This window comes from Trichomycterus rosablanca, chromosome 8 (assembly GCF_030014385.1).
Source record: "Trichomycterus rosablanca isolate fTriRos1 chromosome 8, fTriRos1.hap1, whole genome shotgun sequence".
NCBI lineage: Eukaryota > Metazoa > Chordata > Actinopteri > Siluriformes > Trichomycteridae > Trichomycterus > Trichomycterus rosablanca.
The window spans coordinates 26,454,927-26,472,278 of record NC_085995.1 but is presented as its reverse complement, the minus strand read 5'-3'; the positions used below and the strand labels follow the sequence as shown (position 1 = coordinate 26,472,278).

At 36.6% G+C, this 17,352-nt stretch overlaps 1 protein-coding gene across 4 annotated transcripts in view; it reads left to right on the top strand.

Annotated features, from left to right (window-relative positions):
* Positions 1-17,352, top strand: part of pcdh11 (protocadherin 11) — a 718,842-nt gene that overhangs the window by 392,280 nt on the left and 309,210 nt on the right. Inside the window, exon 7 of one of the 4 annotated variants that reach the window (XR_010013507.1) lies at positions 6,763-6,802. The exons of 1 other annotated variant lie outside the window; for it this stretch is intronic. Coding sequence is in view for 2 of the 3 variants with exons in the window: in XM_063000630.1 (XP_062856700.1) it covers positions 6,763-6,944 (182 nt within the window). In the remaining variant the exon portion in view is untranslated. Of the gene's footprint in view, positions 1-6,762; positions 6,961-17,352 lie in introns of those variants that run through there. 2 more of the 4 variants (XM_063000630.1, XM_063000629.1) reach the window with 2 other exon arrangements.

Sequence of the window (17,352 nt, the reverse complement as noted above, 5' to 3'; positions counted from 1 at the left end):
ACTCACGCAGACACGGGGAGAACATGCAAACACTGCACAGAAAGGTTTGTTTGGCATATTATGCCAAGTTCACACTACACAACTTTCGGAGTTGCCAGTTCACTGTACAGTTCACATTACACGACTGGATCTCTAGCACTCGGGAGTCTTTTAAGTCGTTGTGGTTTTCACACTACATGACTGATCAACGATAGGGGGTCACACACTACACCATCTATCACCAGGATGAGTCGGTCTGTTCAGGAAAACACACTCGAGAAGTGACGAAGGGTTTAATGATACCTCGTCCAAAATTGCACATCAACAATAAGCGACTGATCAAAGTTGTTTGTGCGCTGATGTGTATCGTAAAAGCAAAAAAAAAAAAATTAATCAGAGTGGATTTGGCAACACGACCAGCAGGGATTGTCTGTTCTGTAGTGAGTTGCAATGCAGCGTTGGTATTATGGTTTGACGTGGACGATAAGGTTACAGATACAGTAAAACTTGAGTGTACGTCGATGTATTCTGATAGAAACTATATTATGCCCCTGTCATACGTTTTTAAACTCCTCCCCCGGGTTTCCAAAACTCATTGGCTGTAGTGCGACACCACACTCGCTGCCAGTCGGCCGACTGATTCAGATATTAAACATGCTAGATATTTTACTTCAGTCTGCGAGCGCTCGTTCGGATCGAGCTGTTAAACAGTTCACACACAGCGATCGAGAGCCGAGTTTTGATTCGATTCCGAGTCGGCACATCTAGCGGCGACCAGTCGGCGAGCGAAAATCAGGGTGAAAATCGTGTAGTGTGAACTAGGCATAAAACACACTAAGATAATTCAGATCATTAAATAAAACATGATCTTACACAATGAGAGCTTCAGTCCTAACCCTTTTAACATTGATTTAAGGAACAAAAATATTCAACACCTGTATTATCCTTGTAAGAATGTAATTTACTCCCTGGTTAATTACTCAGTCAATCAACGTTAATCAGTTAGTGAATTTAGCTAATTAAACACAGCCAGTGTTGTAGTAAAAAAAATAATCATCTTTGAGCAGGCATCAGAAGAGCTAAGAAAAAATAAATGAAATATATCAGCCTGGAAGGAATTGTAAAACCATTAGTAAGCTGCTAAAATTCCACCAAAGCACAGTAAGAGCCATTGACTTCAAACAAAAGAAACTTGAAAGTGTAAATAATAATAATAAATAATATCACCATATATTTAACTGATAACCAATCCAAGATGTAACAGACATTTTTAGAGATACATGTAAAGAACTACAAACATCTCTAGCCTTGGCTAAGCACAACGTTAATGACTTCATGATGGATAAGAGACAACAAAAATGGATTTATGTAGGGGGGTAGCAAGTAAGACAACATGATGATTCTTACCCTAGATATTCAAAAGCTGTCACTGTCCATAATGGCTTTACATTTACATTTTCAGCATTTAACAGACACTTTTATTCAAAGCGACTTACAGTACTGTGACAGTATACTGTCTAAGCTTTTGAGGGTTAAGGGCCTTGCTCAAGGGCCCAACAGCAGCAACCTGGCAGTGGTGGGGTCTGAACCCGCAACTTTCTGATTACTAGTCCAGAACCACTAGGCTTCAACTGCCTTATTTTACAACAAATTACTTATTTGTGATGTCATAATACTTTTCGCCCAAGATTATGATATTCAAAGAGACCTTTATTTATGCTCGCTTCATATTTATAAGTACAGTAGACCCTTGACTTACGAATTTGTTTGTATGTTAAACCTATTTTTCCCTTAAGACATCATGTAAATAGAATTAATCCGTGCCAGACCTCCCAAACCACTCTCTTACCTAACCTTTCTAATGTCTTAAATGGTCGTTTTTGTTATAAATACAAGTATATTTTCCCTTAAATCTTAAATTATAGAATAGACATTACTGTAATAAACAATAATACACAGTAGTACTGTACTGTACATAAAAACACACCACACTTCAGTACAGTACGTGTGCTGTACCATACACCATAATATATTGCATCTACCAGAAACAACAACTCTCATATTTCTGTTATTTCCTTCTTTATTTTAATAGTGTTGTATTATGTAGGTGTAATTGCACGTAAGAAAGAATACTTTACTCAGCCGATTTCCTTCTTCTCTCTCACTCACTGTCCCCTCTGTCTGATACACAGTGACAGCTACTGGCGGAATAATTATACAACAACAAATAGTAATAGATTTTTTTATCTTCTCACCACTACGCTTTCTCTGCACCTTCTTTGGGGCTACTGTAATATAGAATTTTACAAAATATAAAGAAAACACTAAAAAAAAAACACCGTTCGAATGTTTGCTCACTGTATATATACAGAGAGAGAGCCGGTCGGAGTCAACTTGTTCGTGACGTCACATATTTCACGTATTTCGCGAATTTCGGTTCGTAATTCGACATTTATTCGTACTTTCAGTTGAAAAAGATCACTTGTAACCCAAAATGTTTGTATGGTAAACGGTACGTAACTCAAGGGTCCACTGTACAAAGTCAAGTCGGTAGAAGCACTGGATGTACGTTAAACAACAAACACATGTATATAATATAATATATTTTCTTTTTAGTTCATTGTAACATTGTAACATTTCATACCTGGCTATGTTCTATGATTGTTAAGATGAAACTGTGGGGTCATAATGGGTTTCAAGTCAATGTTCTACTTGCATAGAAAACGCCAAACTATTTATTACAAGGACTAACCTGCTTCTTACACTCATCACAATGTGGATAATTAGGATCTTCAATTGGTTATTTTTCATATACATCTGAAATAGACCAATTCCCCCCAAAATTACATTTTTCATCCAGTTCTATCAAGCCTACTATATTCCCTTTTAATTCAGCAATCCTGCTTAATACCTACTGATGAAACCTAAGCACTTGAGTTAGTGATCCAAAAAATTACTTTGTTATAAATGAGGTGAAATAGCAGTGGAAGGATGTATGCCAGGAGAGTGTTATGATGAGGCCAGATCTGGGCTATTGCTCATTGATCTGAGAGAATGCACTGTTTCATTGGCAGTGAGTTTTTGGACTACGGCAAAAAAAATCCTTTAATGCTGTTAGGGTGGTACTGCATTAGGAGACGCTGTCATGGACCGGCAGTAACAAATGTTGTTTTCTACTTACTGAGATCATTTTTTAAGACGCAAATGTCCTGAATAAACACTAGCTCGTCAAAGATCGGAAAATCCAAAAAGCTAAAGCTGACATTAATTTATTAATGCTTACACTGCTTTATACATCGACTAGGCATAACATTATAACCACTGACAGGTGAAGTGAATAACACTGATTATCTCTTCATCATGGCACCTGTTAGTGGGTGGGATATATTAGGCAGCAAGTGAACATTTAATCCTCAAAGTTGATGTGTTAGAATCACGAAAAATGGCCAAGCGTAAGGATTTGAGCAAGTTTGCCAAGGGCCAAATTGTGATGGCTAGACGACTGGGTCAGAGCATCTCCAAAACTGTAGCTCTTGTGTGGTGTTCCCGGTCTGCAGTGGTCAGTATCTATCAAAAGTGGTCCAAGGAAGGAACAGTGGTAAACCGGCGACAGGGTCATGGGCAGCCAAGGCTCATTGATGCACGTGGGGAGCGAAGGGATCCAACAGACGAGCTACTGTAGCTCAAATTGCTAAAGAAGTTAATGCTGGTTCTGATAGAAAGGTGTCAGAATACACAGTGCATCACAGTTTGCGTGTGCGTCGCTTACCTGGGGAACACATGGCACCAGGATACACTATGGGAGGAAGGCAAGCCGGCAGAGGCAGTGTGATGCTTTGGGCAATGTTCTGCTGGGAAACCTTGGGTCCTGCCATCCACGTGGATGTTACTTTGACATGTAAACCTTTTTATGGAAACGGTATTCCCTGATGGCTGTGGCCTCTTTCAACAGGATAATGCTCCCTGCCACAAAGCAAAAATGGATCAGGAATGGTTTGAGGAGCACAACAACGAGTTTCAGGTGTTGACTTGGCCTCCAAATTCCCTAGATCTCAATCCAATCAATGGAGGCCCCACCTCACAACGTACAGGAGATAAAGGATCTGCTGCTAACATCCTGGTGCCAGATACCACTGCACACCTTTAGGGGTATAGTGGAGTCCATGCCTCGACGGGTCAGCGCTGTTTTGGCAGCAAAAGGGGGACCAACACAATATTAGGAAGGTGGTCATAATGTTATACCTAATCGGTGTATAGTGCACAGCTTAAAAATATGTGCACACCCAAATTATGGACATCATTTTTATTCTGCAAAGGCTTTCCATTACATGTAAATTTACTATAAATCATTACGTTCTTTAAATTGTTGAGTAAAGGTCTGCGCTCTGTCAACAATGGTGTTTTTCTATAAAACATGCTTTGTGTACGACAGCAGTGTAATTCTGTAACAATATAAAGCAGTCGAATAATCATTCTCCACCACACCTGGCATTTCTACAAACTGTGCATTTTGATAAATAGAGCTCTCCTGGCATTTGCCAAACCCAGACTAAAACATCAAATTTTCCCTGCTTTAAAGTCTGATTGCAATGTGATTTACACAGCTTTACCTGTTGATTGTCATTGTGCATGGTGAACTTAGTTATGTGTGTGGCAGCTTAAACCACTATACGTAGTAAGTGAACAATGGAGAAAAGATGCTATGTGATATCGTGTGGCCTACAATTTAGCAGTCGTGGCTCCTAGGTGATTGTATTTAACACTGAGAGCTCTAGCAGTGACTATAGCACTGCTGCATTAGAAAGTCACTTGCTCATATTGCCATTTTTTATAGACACTATAGCATACTGCTTAATTTTATGCACTAATTATAACTCTGTTATCTTGGTCCAATAATTACAAGTGGTGTACACAAACCTTGTTGGCAGATAAAAAAAAGCAGTTGAATATTATATTATAGCATAAATATTGCAAACGTACTGTACATTCAAATAACCAGGACATTATTTTATATATACATTATATGGCCAGATGTATTTGGACACCTTACCATAAGCATCAAATGCTATTAAAGATAGAGTGACCTTAAAGTGATCTTTTTAGCTATTACAAAAGCCACTCTTTTAAGAAAGCTTCTTACAAGACTTTGAGGTATGTCTGGTGGTATTTGTGCCCATTCAGTCAAAAGAGCACTGGTATAACTGTGCACTGATGTTAGTCAAGCAAACCTCAATTGATGTTCCAGTTCATTCCAAAGCTGGGGCTAAGATTAGAGATCTGTGCAGGCCACTGGAGATTTTCTGGAAAATTGAGATTTTCTTCATTTCACTCTTTATAGACCTTGCTGGAACAGGAAAGGCCTTCCCTAAACTGTTGCTGCAGAGTAAAAAGAATATAAGAGGGATCTTCAAAAAGTTTCCGCACTTTTATGTTTTCATTGGAAACGGTGAGGGTGGGAGGAGTAGTAATTGGTCGTGTCTGAGAGACTGAGAGAGAGCTTATAGTCCGGATTAGGGCCATCTGATTTCCACCTTTTTGGACGCTCAAAGAAGCTTTAAGGGGAAGAAGATTTTCATGTGATGATGATGTGAAAGCAGAGGTGCATCAGTGGCTACACGCTCAACCAAAAACATTATTTACTGATGGTATTAACAAGTTGGTACGACGCTGGAAAAATGCATCGGAAGGTAAATAAATAATAGAGTTTAAAAAGTGCCGAAACTTTTTGAAGAACCCTCTTAATTGATTTATTGCACCTGTTAGTAATTGTAGTGGCTGAAGCACATGGACAAAATAGAAGTGGTGTCCCAATACTTTTGTCCACATAATGTTCATGTATCCAAAAGGTTTTTTTAATTAAAATGGCTCAAACATGATTATTACATTTATTTTGCTAATTTACTTTAAAGTCACAAATTATTAAAGCTATATTTGGTGCCAAAGGTCTCTTAAGGTAAATGCAACAAAAATGATGCGGTAAATATCCATACCTGGGAGGGGAAATGTATATAATGTGCATGTCCATCCTCTATGAAAGCAATTTTTCTACTTTTATATTCTGCTGCCCAACGCATTGTGTAAGCAACATCAGCAACATTAAGCAAACGAAGCTTTTAATCATGACATTTTTTAAATGAAACAGCATTTTAATTACATTATGATTTGACATGGGGATATACTGTATTTCCAGTATATTTGTTTAGCTTTTAAATAGCGATCCAGCATTTTTATTTATTTTTTAGTGTTTTGCATGGACAGTATATGACCGCAGGTAAATGATAGCAGGTAATGCCAGTCAGCCCATGTCTTATGGTGGTTAGGTGCTTTGTGTAGACATGTGCCCATCACCTTTTATTATCATTACAACTTTCACAAGCATTACAAGTTTATAATGTTAAAAAACAAGAAAAATAGTAACAAAAAAAAGAAAAAAATGTACATATATGCCTATAGCAGTAACTCCCGGTGGCACTATTTGAAAGGTTGGCAAAAGCAAGTGTGGTTGATGTGTAATGATGTGTAAAAAAAAAAAAAAAGGTTTATATAAATATATGACATTTAGAAAGGACAATCTGAAGTGTAAAGAGCCCATAATGCATATAACAGCTTATGACTAAGCGTGTGTATTTGTGTGTGTGTGCATGTATGTAGACTGGCACACAGATGGTCAGTATAATGTACACACCATGCATCTTGTATAGATTGAGAGAAAAAAACACTACAATACGAAATTGTTGCTATACTATACCTGCTTGTAATTGAATCATTTGTTGTATTTCACAGTTCCTTTGGAAGATGACAGCTTTGAAGCGTATGTGCCAGCAGTACACTATCGAACAATAAAAATAAACTGTGTATTGTCATGCCCCTGTAATATAAGCCCTTTGAAATCTAAGAAAAAAAAGACATTCAAATACATTTGTTGTGATAATTTTTCTTGTCTTGGATTTTACTTGAATCATTAAATATTGTGAATCTTTAGACTTTCTTTGAGTGGCTCGCATTATTTCTACTGCATGGAAAACAATAACAGAAATACAGTGGGACCTTGAATCTCAACGTTTACTTGGTTCTAAGAGTGGCGTTGAGTTTTAAAGGCATTGAGTTTAAAAGAAACCTGTTCATGCGTTCCATGGTCACGTTGAACTGCATATATTTTAGGCTAATGTAAAATAATAGGGTTGTTTTTAATACTTGTACACTAAAAATAACACATCTAATATAAAAACACTGGCTGTTCAGGTGGTGCAGCAGTAAAACATGCGCTAGCTGGGATCTCGAATACATCATATTAAGTCTCAACTCTGCCTGCCAGCTGGGCTGAGCAGCCACATGAACAACGATTGGCCTGTTGTTCATATAGGGGTGGGATAGTAGTAAGCCGGATAGGGTCTCCTTGTAACTGATACAACTACGACCTCTGCTGCCTTGTTGATGGCGCATGAACATGGGCGGGGAAGGGGCGTTGATCAGTGTGTGTCTCTCCGTACACAGGGCTGATCCGCATTAGGACTCGCCTAGTTCAGGTTACAAATTCATACGGCTGCTGCCCACGTGTTGGAGGAGTCGTGGGTTAGCTTCGTTCTCCTCAAACAGAGCAGGGATCTGCATTAGTGGAAAGGAAGCATGATGCAATTGGGCAACTGGACGCGTTAAAGGGAGCAGTAATAAATAAAAGAGGTTTAGTGTTTCTATGTGATTCTTTTAATACGTTAAGTCAGATTAAGCTTTTTTTTTTTAACGAAAAGCTTTTAAAACGCTTGAAAAAAGCTGATTCTTAAAATTTCTCAGAACCCCGAGCTGTAACACAAGTTTAAAAGGAAAACAGTGAGGAAAATCCGGCTAAACACAGATACATGAAGAGCTTTTGGAGTGAATCTGACGGTTATTCCACACAAATGCAGATTCGTGTCATATTCACACTTTGATGACGTCTTACCTGAACAAAGCGGCTGTTCATTGTTAATTTAAAATTAAATAAATAAAAAAAATTTTTTAAACTAAACACGTCGAGTTTAAGGGTACAAACTTCTGGACAAAGGGCGTCGAGTTTTAAAGATTATGAGTTTAGGGGACGTTGAGTTTCAAGGTACCACTGTACTTATTAAGCAGGACCTCTTAGACCATTTAGAGTAAAAGTAAAATGATTTTATTCATTTGTTGTCTGTTTTACCATCGCTTAATCCTGATCAGGGTCACAGTGGCTCTTATTCACACCCCAAAAAAGTCGCCAGTTCATCTCAGGGCAGACACACACACTCATACACACAGTGTATGAGTAGTTTTGTAGCTTTAATTAGCCTGACTGCATGTCTTTGGACTTGAGTGAGAAAACAAGAACACCTAGAGGAAACCCACACGGATACAGGGAGAACACACAAACTCCACACAGAAAGGAACCTGGCCACCCGGCTAGGAAATCGATCACAGGCCCTTCTTGCTGTGAGGCAACAGCACTACCCGCTGTACCACTGTGCAGACTTTTAGCATATCAAAAAGCAACAATGGGGGTAACCCAATTTTAACATGTTTATAAAAAAGCGACTAGTAAGCGTATCACGTTCACCATAAAAACTGTGGTACAACTACTAATCAGTCAGTTTAATCAGTAGACTGGGACCAGTTTTATATATGCCATTTATGTTGTATACATTCTGCATACTAGTAAAGAATTTAGGTGGAATCGGTGAGGTATGATCAGCTTTAATAAACATAGGCTCAGGTCTGTATGCATGCATGAACATAATACCCCTAAAATTAGAACCTGCACGTCAAGTGCCAATAAGTGCACATAGCTTGACTGCAGTCGAATACTTAAAGTGATTTTGACATAATTAAGCTGAATAGCAGGGGATGCATCGCCATTATCTTCTCAACACTCCTGCCCGATTTCCCCTGTCTCTATCATTTTTAACCTCAACATGTACACTTATCAGTCACTTTATTAGCTACAGCAATCTGGTGCATACATTCATTGTTTATTGTGTAAGTTACAATCTACCACACAGATGTGCTTGTAAGGCAGTGGCGTAACTAAAATCCCTTGCTGTGCACTCACTGTGTATATATAATTACATGTATTCTGATATTGTCTTTTAGTTATTTTAATATTTTACTTAACGAAAATATTGTCGTGTTTTTACTTTCGTTATTGCTGCACTTTAACGCTAGCATTAGCCACTTGCTACTGTAAAGGGTCGGCTCACCTAGCCGCTGTGAGTGCTAGAGTTCACCTTAACTGTTTGGTCAGGACTTCAATGAGCGTTACAACACTTTAGACTGCCTAGCTCCAGCACCCGTACTTCAATGCTGGGGCCATACGGCGAGTCTCATATACAAAACTAACTAACTGCAGGACGTCCGAATGCACATGTATAAACCGGGTGCTGCATTCTGATTGGCTGAGCTGAATGTCACTCACATATTGCCGCTACAATACTGTAATATAATAATTACGAATGACCTGGCGAATGCAGCCAATAGGGAGGCAGTGCGGTGGGGGGTTGAGTTCATGTCGTGGAGCCCCCCCAGCCATAGGCCCCAGTGCACTTGCCCCCCGTTAGTTACACCGCTGTTGTAAGGTATACAATTACAGACTGTAACACATCTCTGTACAATTCATCATCTCTCTGTAGCCAATTCATTAATCAAAAAGTGATGCTAAAGTGGAAATTACATAATTGTGTGTTGTACTGTTATGAGTGTATCATGTTCAGCTGAGTTGTTGGGATGTTTTTAAACTCGTATGTGTCAATGCTGGAAGGAGAAGTGCGCCAACCAAAAAAATTAGCCAACAGCATCATGTGGTCGGAAAGCGGCCACTGGTAAAAGACTCGCACACATTGTGCACAATGAAGAAAATAGGTCTCATCTCACTGTACAACTACAATGAGTGCTAACAGGGTTTGTGTTCCTAATAAAGAGGCCAGTAAGTTTAAACACTCTTTAATAATTCCAGCAACACTGCATCGAATGTTAACATCAATATAATGTTAGTGTCATTGCAATGCTGAGAATTGTGCACCACCCAAACATCACCTGGTCTGTGAGGGTCGGATGGGGGTCTCGTTTGACTAATAAATGGGGCACAGAGTAATGACAAAGTGCACAGAGAAACAGGTTGGCTACAGTCAGTAATTTTATACCCACAGGCAGGGATGGACTGGCCATCGGGAGGGTCGGGAGTTTTCCCGGTGGGCCGCTCTGTATGTGGGCCGCTGAGAGAGTGAAAAATACATTCTGTTTTAAATATTCCTGAATAATAATCCTGAAGTGTGCATTGGCCCACCACAGTATCCTCACTGTATGTCCATTGGCCAATCACAGAAATGTCCCTCCCCCAGGATAAACCGTAATCACAACCACCAGTACAAAAAAACTATGAATGAGTGCGAGATGGAGAAAGGGTCGAAAAAGCGTAAAGGAGGTGCAGAAAAAGCCCGTGATAAAAAACAGAAAAAGCTGCAAGCAGATGCAGAAAAGTGCAGGAAACTGGACAACCTGTTTGGCAGTGAGGAACTACAGCATAGCCAAAGAGCAGAAAAGGAAAAGTTAGTGTTCAGTGACTCTGCTTCGTTAGTAACGCCGTTTAAGAAGAGACTGTGGGCCCATCTCAAATGTCGCCTATGCCCTACTTAGGGTACTTCCTAACAGTACAAAACATTTATTTTAACAGTCACTGAATGATTAATAAGTAGTTATCTACTACTTATTAAAAATACCAGGGACTTTAAACCAGCCGTTTTAAGGACGATTTTTGTAAAAGTTCTATGATGTCATGTCCAAGTGCACTACATAGGGCGGTGGATATAATTTGAGACGGCACCATTAGTCTCTGCTCTTCAGAAAAAGTAAACACTATCTTGTCCTCTATAATACAGAAAGGAAAATGCAGTTGTTCAGGACATTTTTTAGAGTGATTATGTGCATAGCTCACATGGTTAATTTCCCTTGTCAACATGTAAAGTATTTACACATGCGATTTATTTCTTTGCTCATTGGAGCAATGCACTAATTTGTAACAAACGTGAATCACGTGTGAATAAAAGTGCGAAAAAAGCATATTTACCAGTGTTAAAGGTTAAATGAAAGAAAGGTTTAATTTTATTTCTTGCGGTGTAATGAAACAGGATGGGGAAATCCAATAGAACCATTTGAGAAATTGTAAATTTTATGTGTGATAGATGGATCCTTTGGATAAATCCCAAAGAAAAGTGTTGGAAATATATATATAATTGTTTGTAGTTATTTTTTTATTATTTTAATTTTTATTATAGTGAGTTAATAACTTAAGTGGTAAGATAGATGAAAACTATTAATATCAATCATCTAACATTTGAGTATGGGGTGATATGTGTGGCGCTATGTGCTTGTAGTGGGCTGGTGAAGAAAAAAGTCCAGGGCTGAATTTTGTTCCCAGTCCAGCCCTGCCCACAGGGTACTTACACGGACCTCAGTGGTTCTATGTATTCTGTTTCATGCACCAATCAGGAACGTATAAACTTAACCACGTAGGCATTGATTTGAGGAGAGGCCATAACTTACCTGAGGGAACTCTGTAAAAGGAAGAGAGGTCACCCTTGTATGCTCCAGAGTGATTTGTCACTCTGTTTATATCAACATCCTAATGTCTTTTTTGCAACCAGCATAGCCATGGGCATAAGCTGGGATTCAAAGGAGGCTTGAAAAAGCCAATGAATAAACAACCCAAACAAACACTTCTGTATAATGCATGTAAGCGGCTGACCTAATTATATTTTCTCTGCTTGTTGTGAACCCCTTGTTTATAAAGGTTTAAATTCTGTATATCTGCAGGTTTACACTGTATGGCCCAAAGTATACGGACAGAAGGTTTTATTTGCCGAGTACTGAATATACAAGAAATTCTTTTTGGTGTGATACCACATACAATGCAGGTCAGTGCAATAACTTTACAATAGCACTGCTAATAAAAAATGCAATATTAACAAACTATATAAACATGCTAAATGTAGATAGTGGCAATAAAATATTTTATAGTACAAATAATAAAGGAATGAGCAGCCATTATATTCAGCTGTAAATAGAGACATAAATAATTCCAGACCAGGAAAGAAGCAGATCAGGAGGTGCTGGGCACAAGCAAGCTGCCTTGTCTCTTGGCACCTTCCTCTATCTACTTTTTTAACGTTTATTCCAATCAAAAGTAACTAAAGCAATTTGAATTAGTGCTGTAAAGCAATCTGAGCGTGAAAGTCTAAAACCTTTGATAGTACATCATCCATCATCCATTATTATTATTATTATTATTACTATTATTATTATTATTACTATTACTATTATGTATATTATTATTATTATTATTATTATTATTATTATTATTTTTATTACTATTATTATTATTATTATTATTATTATTATTATTACTATTATTATTATTATTACTATTACTATTATGTATATTATTATTATTATTATTATTATTATTATTATTATTTTTATTACTATTATTATTATTATTATTATTATTATTATTATTATTACTAGGGATGCACCGATCCGATATTAAGATCGGATATCGGTACCGATATTACCAAAATGAGATAGATCGGGTATCGGATAATTAGGCCGATACGCTGCCTCAGTAGAGAGGTTTCTAATAAGTCAATATTATTCGAACGCGCTACTTAGACAGCGCTTCCATCGGGTTTCGCTTTTCGCATTTAGCATCTTGCCATTAAAACCAATGAATTGAGGTAGCACAGCACGCTAACGTCAATATAACACCTCCCCTCAGGTACTGATAACGGTTACATTTCCCGACAAGCTCGAACTTGCAAATAAAAACAGAAGTTTATACGGGTTAAAAATCAGTAATATTTTATTTACGTTTGATAATAACTCCGTTCGTTTGTCCGCACCGTCAGCCATGTTTATTTTTCTGTGAGAGAAAGAGAGAAGATTTCGAACAGCCTCCTTCTCGGGAGCGCGACCAGGATGACGTAAAATGCGTCTATGTAGAGAGCACACTAGCTTTTCGAACACACCCTTTATGTTGAATTGCACTAGATGTTTGCTTGTTTACAGTGTTTGATTACTGATTGTATTGTACCAAGGTATTCGTTTATTCTCAGGTTCTTCTTCCGCTGCTAGATTTTGAATTACTGTTTACACTACATATTTAAAAAATAAGATTGATTACTGTTTGTGTAACTACTTTCAGCTGATACATTGAATTTATTTTAAAATATTTTAAGAAGTTTGACTTTTTTATTTTGAATTTGAATGCTGTGCCAAGGTCCTGCACAATTGTTTATTATTTTATTGACAAATAAATAGCAGTTCAGTACATTTATACTGTATGTGTTAATTATATTTTGTTTTGCAAACTTAGTAATGTTTAAGTCAATCCTGTTGCCTTAAGTCACAGGTGTCAAACTCAAGGCCCGCGGGCCAGATCCGGCCCGCCGCGTCATTTGATCCGGCCCGCGAGAGGTTTAACGACTGTACGATTGTTGTGATGGTTCGAGTCGTTACAGAGACGCGCTTATAATTTAATGCGCTCCTGCGCCTTTAAGAGACAACGTGACATCGTAGTCATGGCAACTAACTTTAACCTTCGCTAAGAAGCCATGTGACTTTTACGGCAAAAGAACGCGGGGTAGCGTAGTCAGTAATGTAAACAATAATAAATAAATACAAATAATTATATTGCAATATAATACCCAAGCATTGTCTGTAAGTAGTGGCGTTTATATTCTCAGTTGTTAGTAAAGAGTATATATAGTAAGAGTATATCACAGCGTTTTAGTTACAAATTTACCATAATTAAATACTGTTGTTACCGTTACTATAGCAATTAGTAACTTTACACAAAATTTTAACTCGTTATTTTACGTTTGGTTAAATCTCATATTGTACCAGATGTAACGCTTTGACTACAGCTGTGTGCTTGTACTGTATTAGATTCTTTATTGTTTTTATTGTTTGTATTTTTACTTCATTTTGATGCACACAGTGTATCACACAGCTGGGAAGCAAATAAAACCGACTGTATTCTGAAGAGAGCTGTCTGTCTGTCTGTCTAGCTGAGAAAGGGGGATAAAATATTAGTGTGGGCAGAATGATTGTCTTAAAATACACTGTAAAATCCTAATTAAACTGCATCTTTCAAAATGCAGGCTGATTTTGTGACCTGCAAAGTGACACATCCCGCCAGTAGATGATGTTACACATATTTACACATGATCCTAAAATGTACAAGAAGATAAGTAAGAAAATTAAGCATAAGGAGGAAATTTAATGAAAATGAAAACAAGTTTGTGCTTCAGGAAGAAAAACCGGTGCGTCTCTTGTGTTATGAGGCCGTGTCTGTGGTAAAGTAGAACAATATAAATGCAGAATTCAGCCTCCAAGAAAAACAGCAATGTGACTGCAATCACAGCAGGATACGTTACAATCGGCCCTTCGAGGGCCACCATAATGCTGATGTGGCCCTCGGTGAAAATGAGTTTGACACCCCTGCCTTAAGTCTTTCCCACATGATAAAGTATACGGTTTATTAATTCAACAATGGTATCGGATCGGTATCGGGTATCGACCGATATGCAAAGTATATGTATCGTATCGGTATCGGAACTGAAAAAGTTGGATCGGTGCATCCCTAATTATTACTACAACTACTACTACAATTATTATTACTATTACTATTATTATTATTATTACTATTACTACTACTACTACTACTATTATAATTATTACTATTATTATTATTATTATTGTTATTATTATTATTATTATTACTATTATTACTATTATTATTATTACTATTATTATTATTATTATTATTATTACTATTACTATTATTATTATTATTACTATTACTACTACTACTACTATTATAATTATTACTATTATTATTATTATTGTTATTATTATTATTATTATTACTATTACTATTATTATTATTATTACTATTACTACTACTACTACTATTATAATTATTACTATTATTATTATTATTATTGTTATTATTATTATTACTATTATTCCTATTATTATTATTACTATTATTATTATTATTATTACTATTACTATTATTATTATTATTACTATTATTACTACTACTACAATTATTATTATTATTATTATTACTATTATTAATTTTTACTATTATTATTATTATTACTTTTATTATAATTATTATTATCCTTATTATTATTAATATTATTACTATTATTATTATTATTATTACTATTAATTTTATTATTACTATTATTATTATTGTTACTTTTATTATTAATTTTATTATAATAATTATTATTATTACTATTATTAGTGTTATTATTATTATTATTACTATTATTATTACTATTATTTTTATTATTATTATTATTTTTATTTTTATTTTTTTTTATTATTATTATTATTACAAAAACTGGGCGGCATGGTGGCTCAGAGGTTAGCATTGTCTTCTCACAGCAAGAAGGTCCTGGCTTTGATTCCCAGGTGGAGTGTCTCCCCATGTCTGCAGGGGTTTCCTGTGAAGTGAGGTAAATTGGAGATACAAAATTGTCCATGACTGTGTTTGACATTAAACTTGTGAACTGTTGAATTGATTTTGTGTAATGAGTAACTACCATTCCTGTCATTACTGAAACCAAAGTGTAAAACATGACGTTAAAATCCTAATAAATAAATAAATAATTACTATTATACAAACGCTCTGGCATTATAAAGTGTTGTACCCACACTTTCTTGTACACAAACTTTAGGTGGTCTGTAACAAATAGAAACAAAACCAGAAAGTTTATTTCTAAAGTAACTTGAACACTGTTTGTCAGAATATTTGCCCTTAGCCATGTGCTGGCTAATAAGACTTGACATCTTGCCCTTACAGAGTGTGGAGATAATCAACTCTGTTTTACTGTATCCTGGCTCTGACCGTTGTTTTGTAACTAAAAAGTTGTTTTGTTCTTCACATGAAGAATGGAAAGGTTCGGCAGCAGTGCACTGGCGGTAGTGCGCCTGTGGATATTCCTGAGTAGAGAAGCTAAACAAATTGCATGAGGTTAGTACACTGTGTCACTGTGCCTGCTGAGTTTGGAGTTTGTGCAGAGAGAGCTCATCAAGAACTTCTAGATGGGTTTGTACATTACCAGTGCTGAGCCACACCACTGAGCTTTTTATCCACTTCTTAACTGGGCTTGCTTCTGATATTAGAGTATCCTCTTTTTATTCATTGCTTTTCTGACCCAAAGTTCAGTGTATCTGTGGTCTTTATCAAGTCCATCTTCTAATACAGTATAGGAAAGAGTACATACTCAGTAATGCAGATTTACTGTGGTTATTTCATGATATTTAAACTATTCTGCAATCTGAGTGCAAATATTGTAATCTTAAAAGCTGTTTTGATAATATAATATTAAATACCCCACAAAACATTGTCCTTGTTGTGTTCCAGTCCCTTGCAAAATTGTTAAAGGGAGCTGAGGTCAGGGCTCTGTGCAGGCCACTGGAGTTTCTTTAAACCAAGGTTTTCTTCAAGTCTTTATAGACCCTGCTTTGTACACAACGGTACAGTCATGCTGAAACAAAAAAAATTGTATATGCTAGTATCTCAAAGGTTTTATGTAATTGTTCATTTATGCTTGAATTGCAGGTCAAGTTACAGTACTTACAGTTTAAACCTATGAAGTTTAAACCTATGAAGACTATAAAAAATGCTCAAGGAATACCAATGACAAACCACAGCTAAGCCGCCATGAACATAGCAGCTTTTTCTGAATAACCGATTAATTGAGGACTTAATTTGCAAGCACAAGTCATTCTTTTTCATTCTGCATCCCCACTGAGTAACAAGCACCGTTGTTAACTTTGCAAATATGGTTCCTGACTGGAGACGTTTTCTTAAGTACCCTCACTTGAACATATACATAGCGTCAAACAGCATGCTCATTTTAAATTGTAATTAAAGCGGCCATCAGGTATCCTGAGGATGTTTGCTCAATAGCTGGATACTAATTACTATAAGATGACCTTTGAAATAATATCTGGTGAATAATTCATAATTGAGGAAATTGCTTCTGAGACAATGATTCTATATCCAGGGGAACTTTATATGCTTGGAACAATCCGACAATAAATTTAGAAATCTAAAACTATCAAACAGCAGAGTAATGAAATATGTAACAGAGTATGCTTGTGTCAAACTAGTTTGGACTGACCATGGGGACTATGGCCAGATCTGACCGATCGTATTTATTCTTTTAAATTTACTGAGTGGTGCCAAATCCAGACCCTAAAAATAACTATGAATGGGGATCATTTTAAAATACACTATATAATATAATGTACACTGATCAGCCATAACATTAAAACCACCTCCTTGTTTCT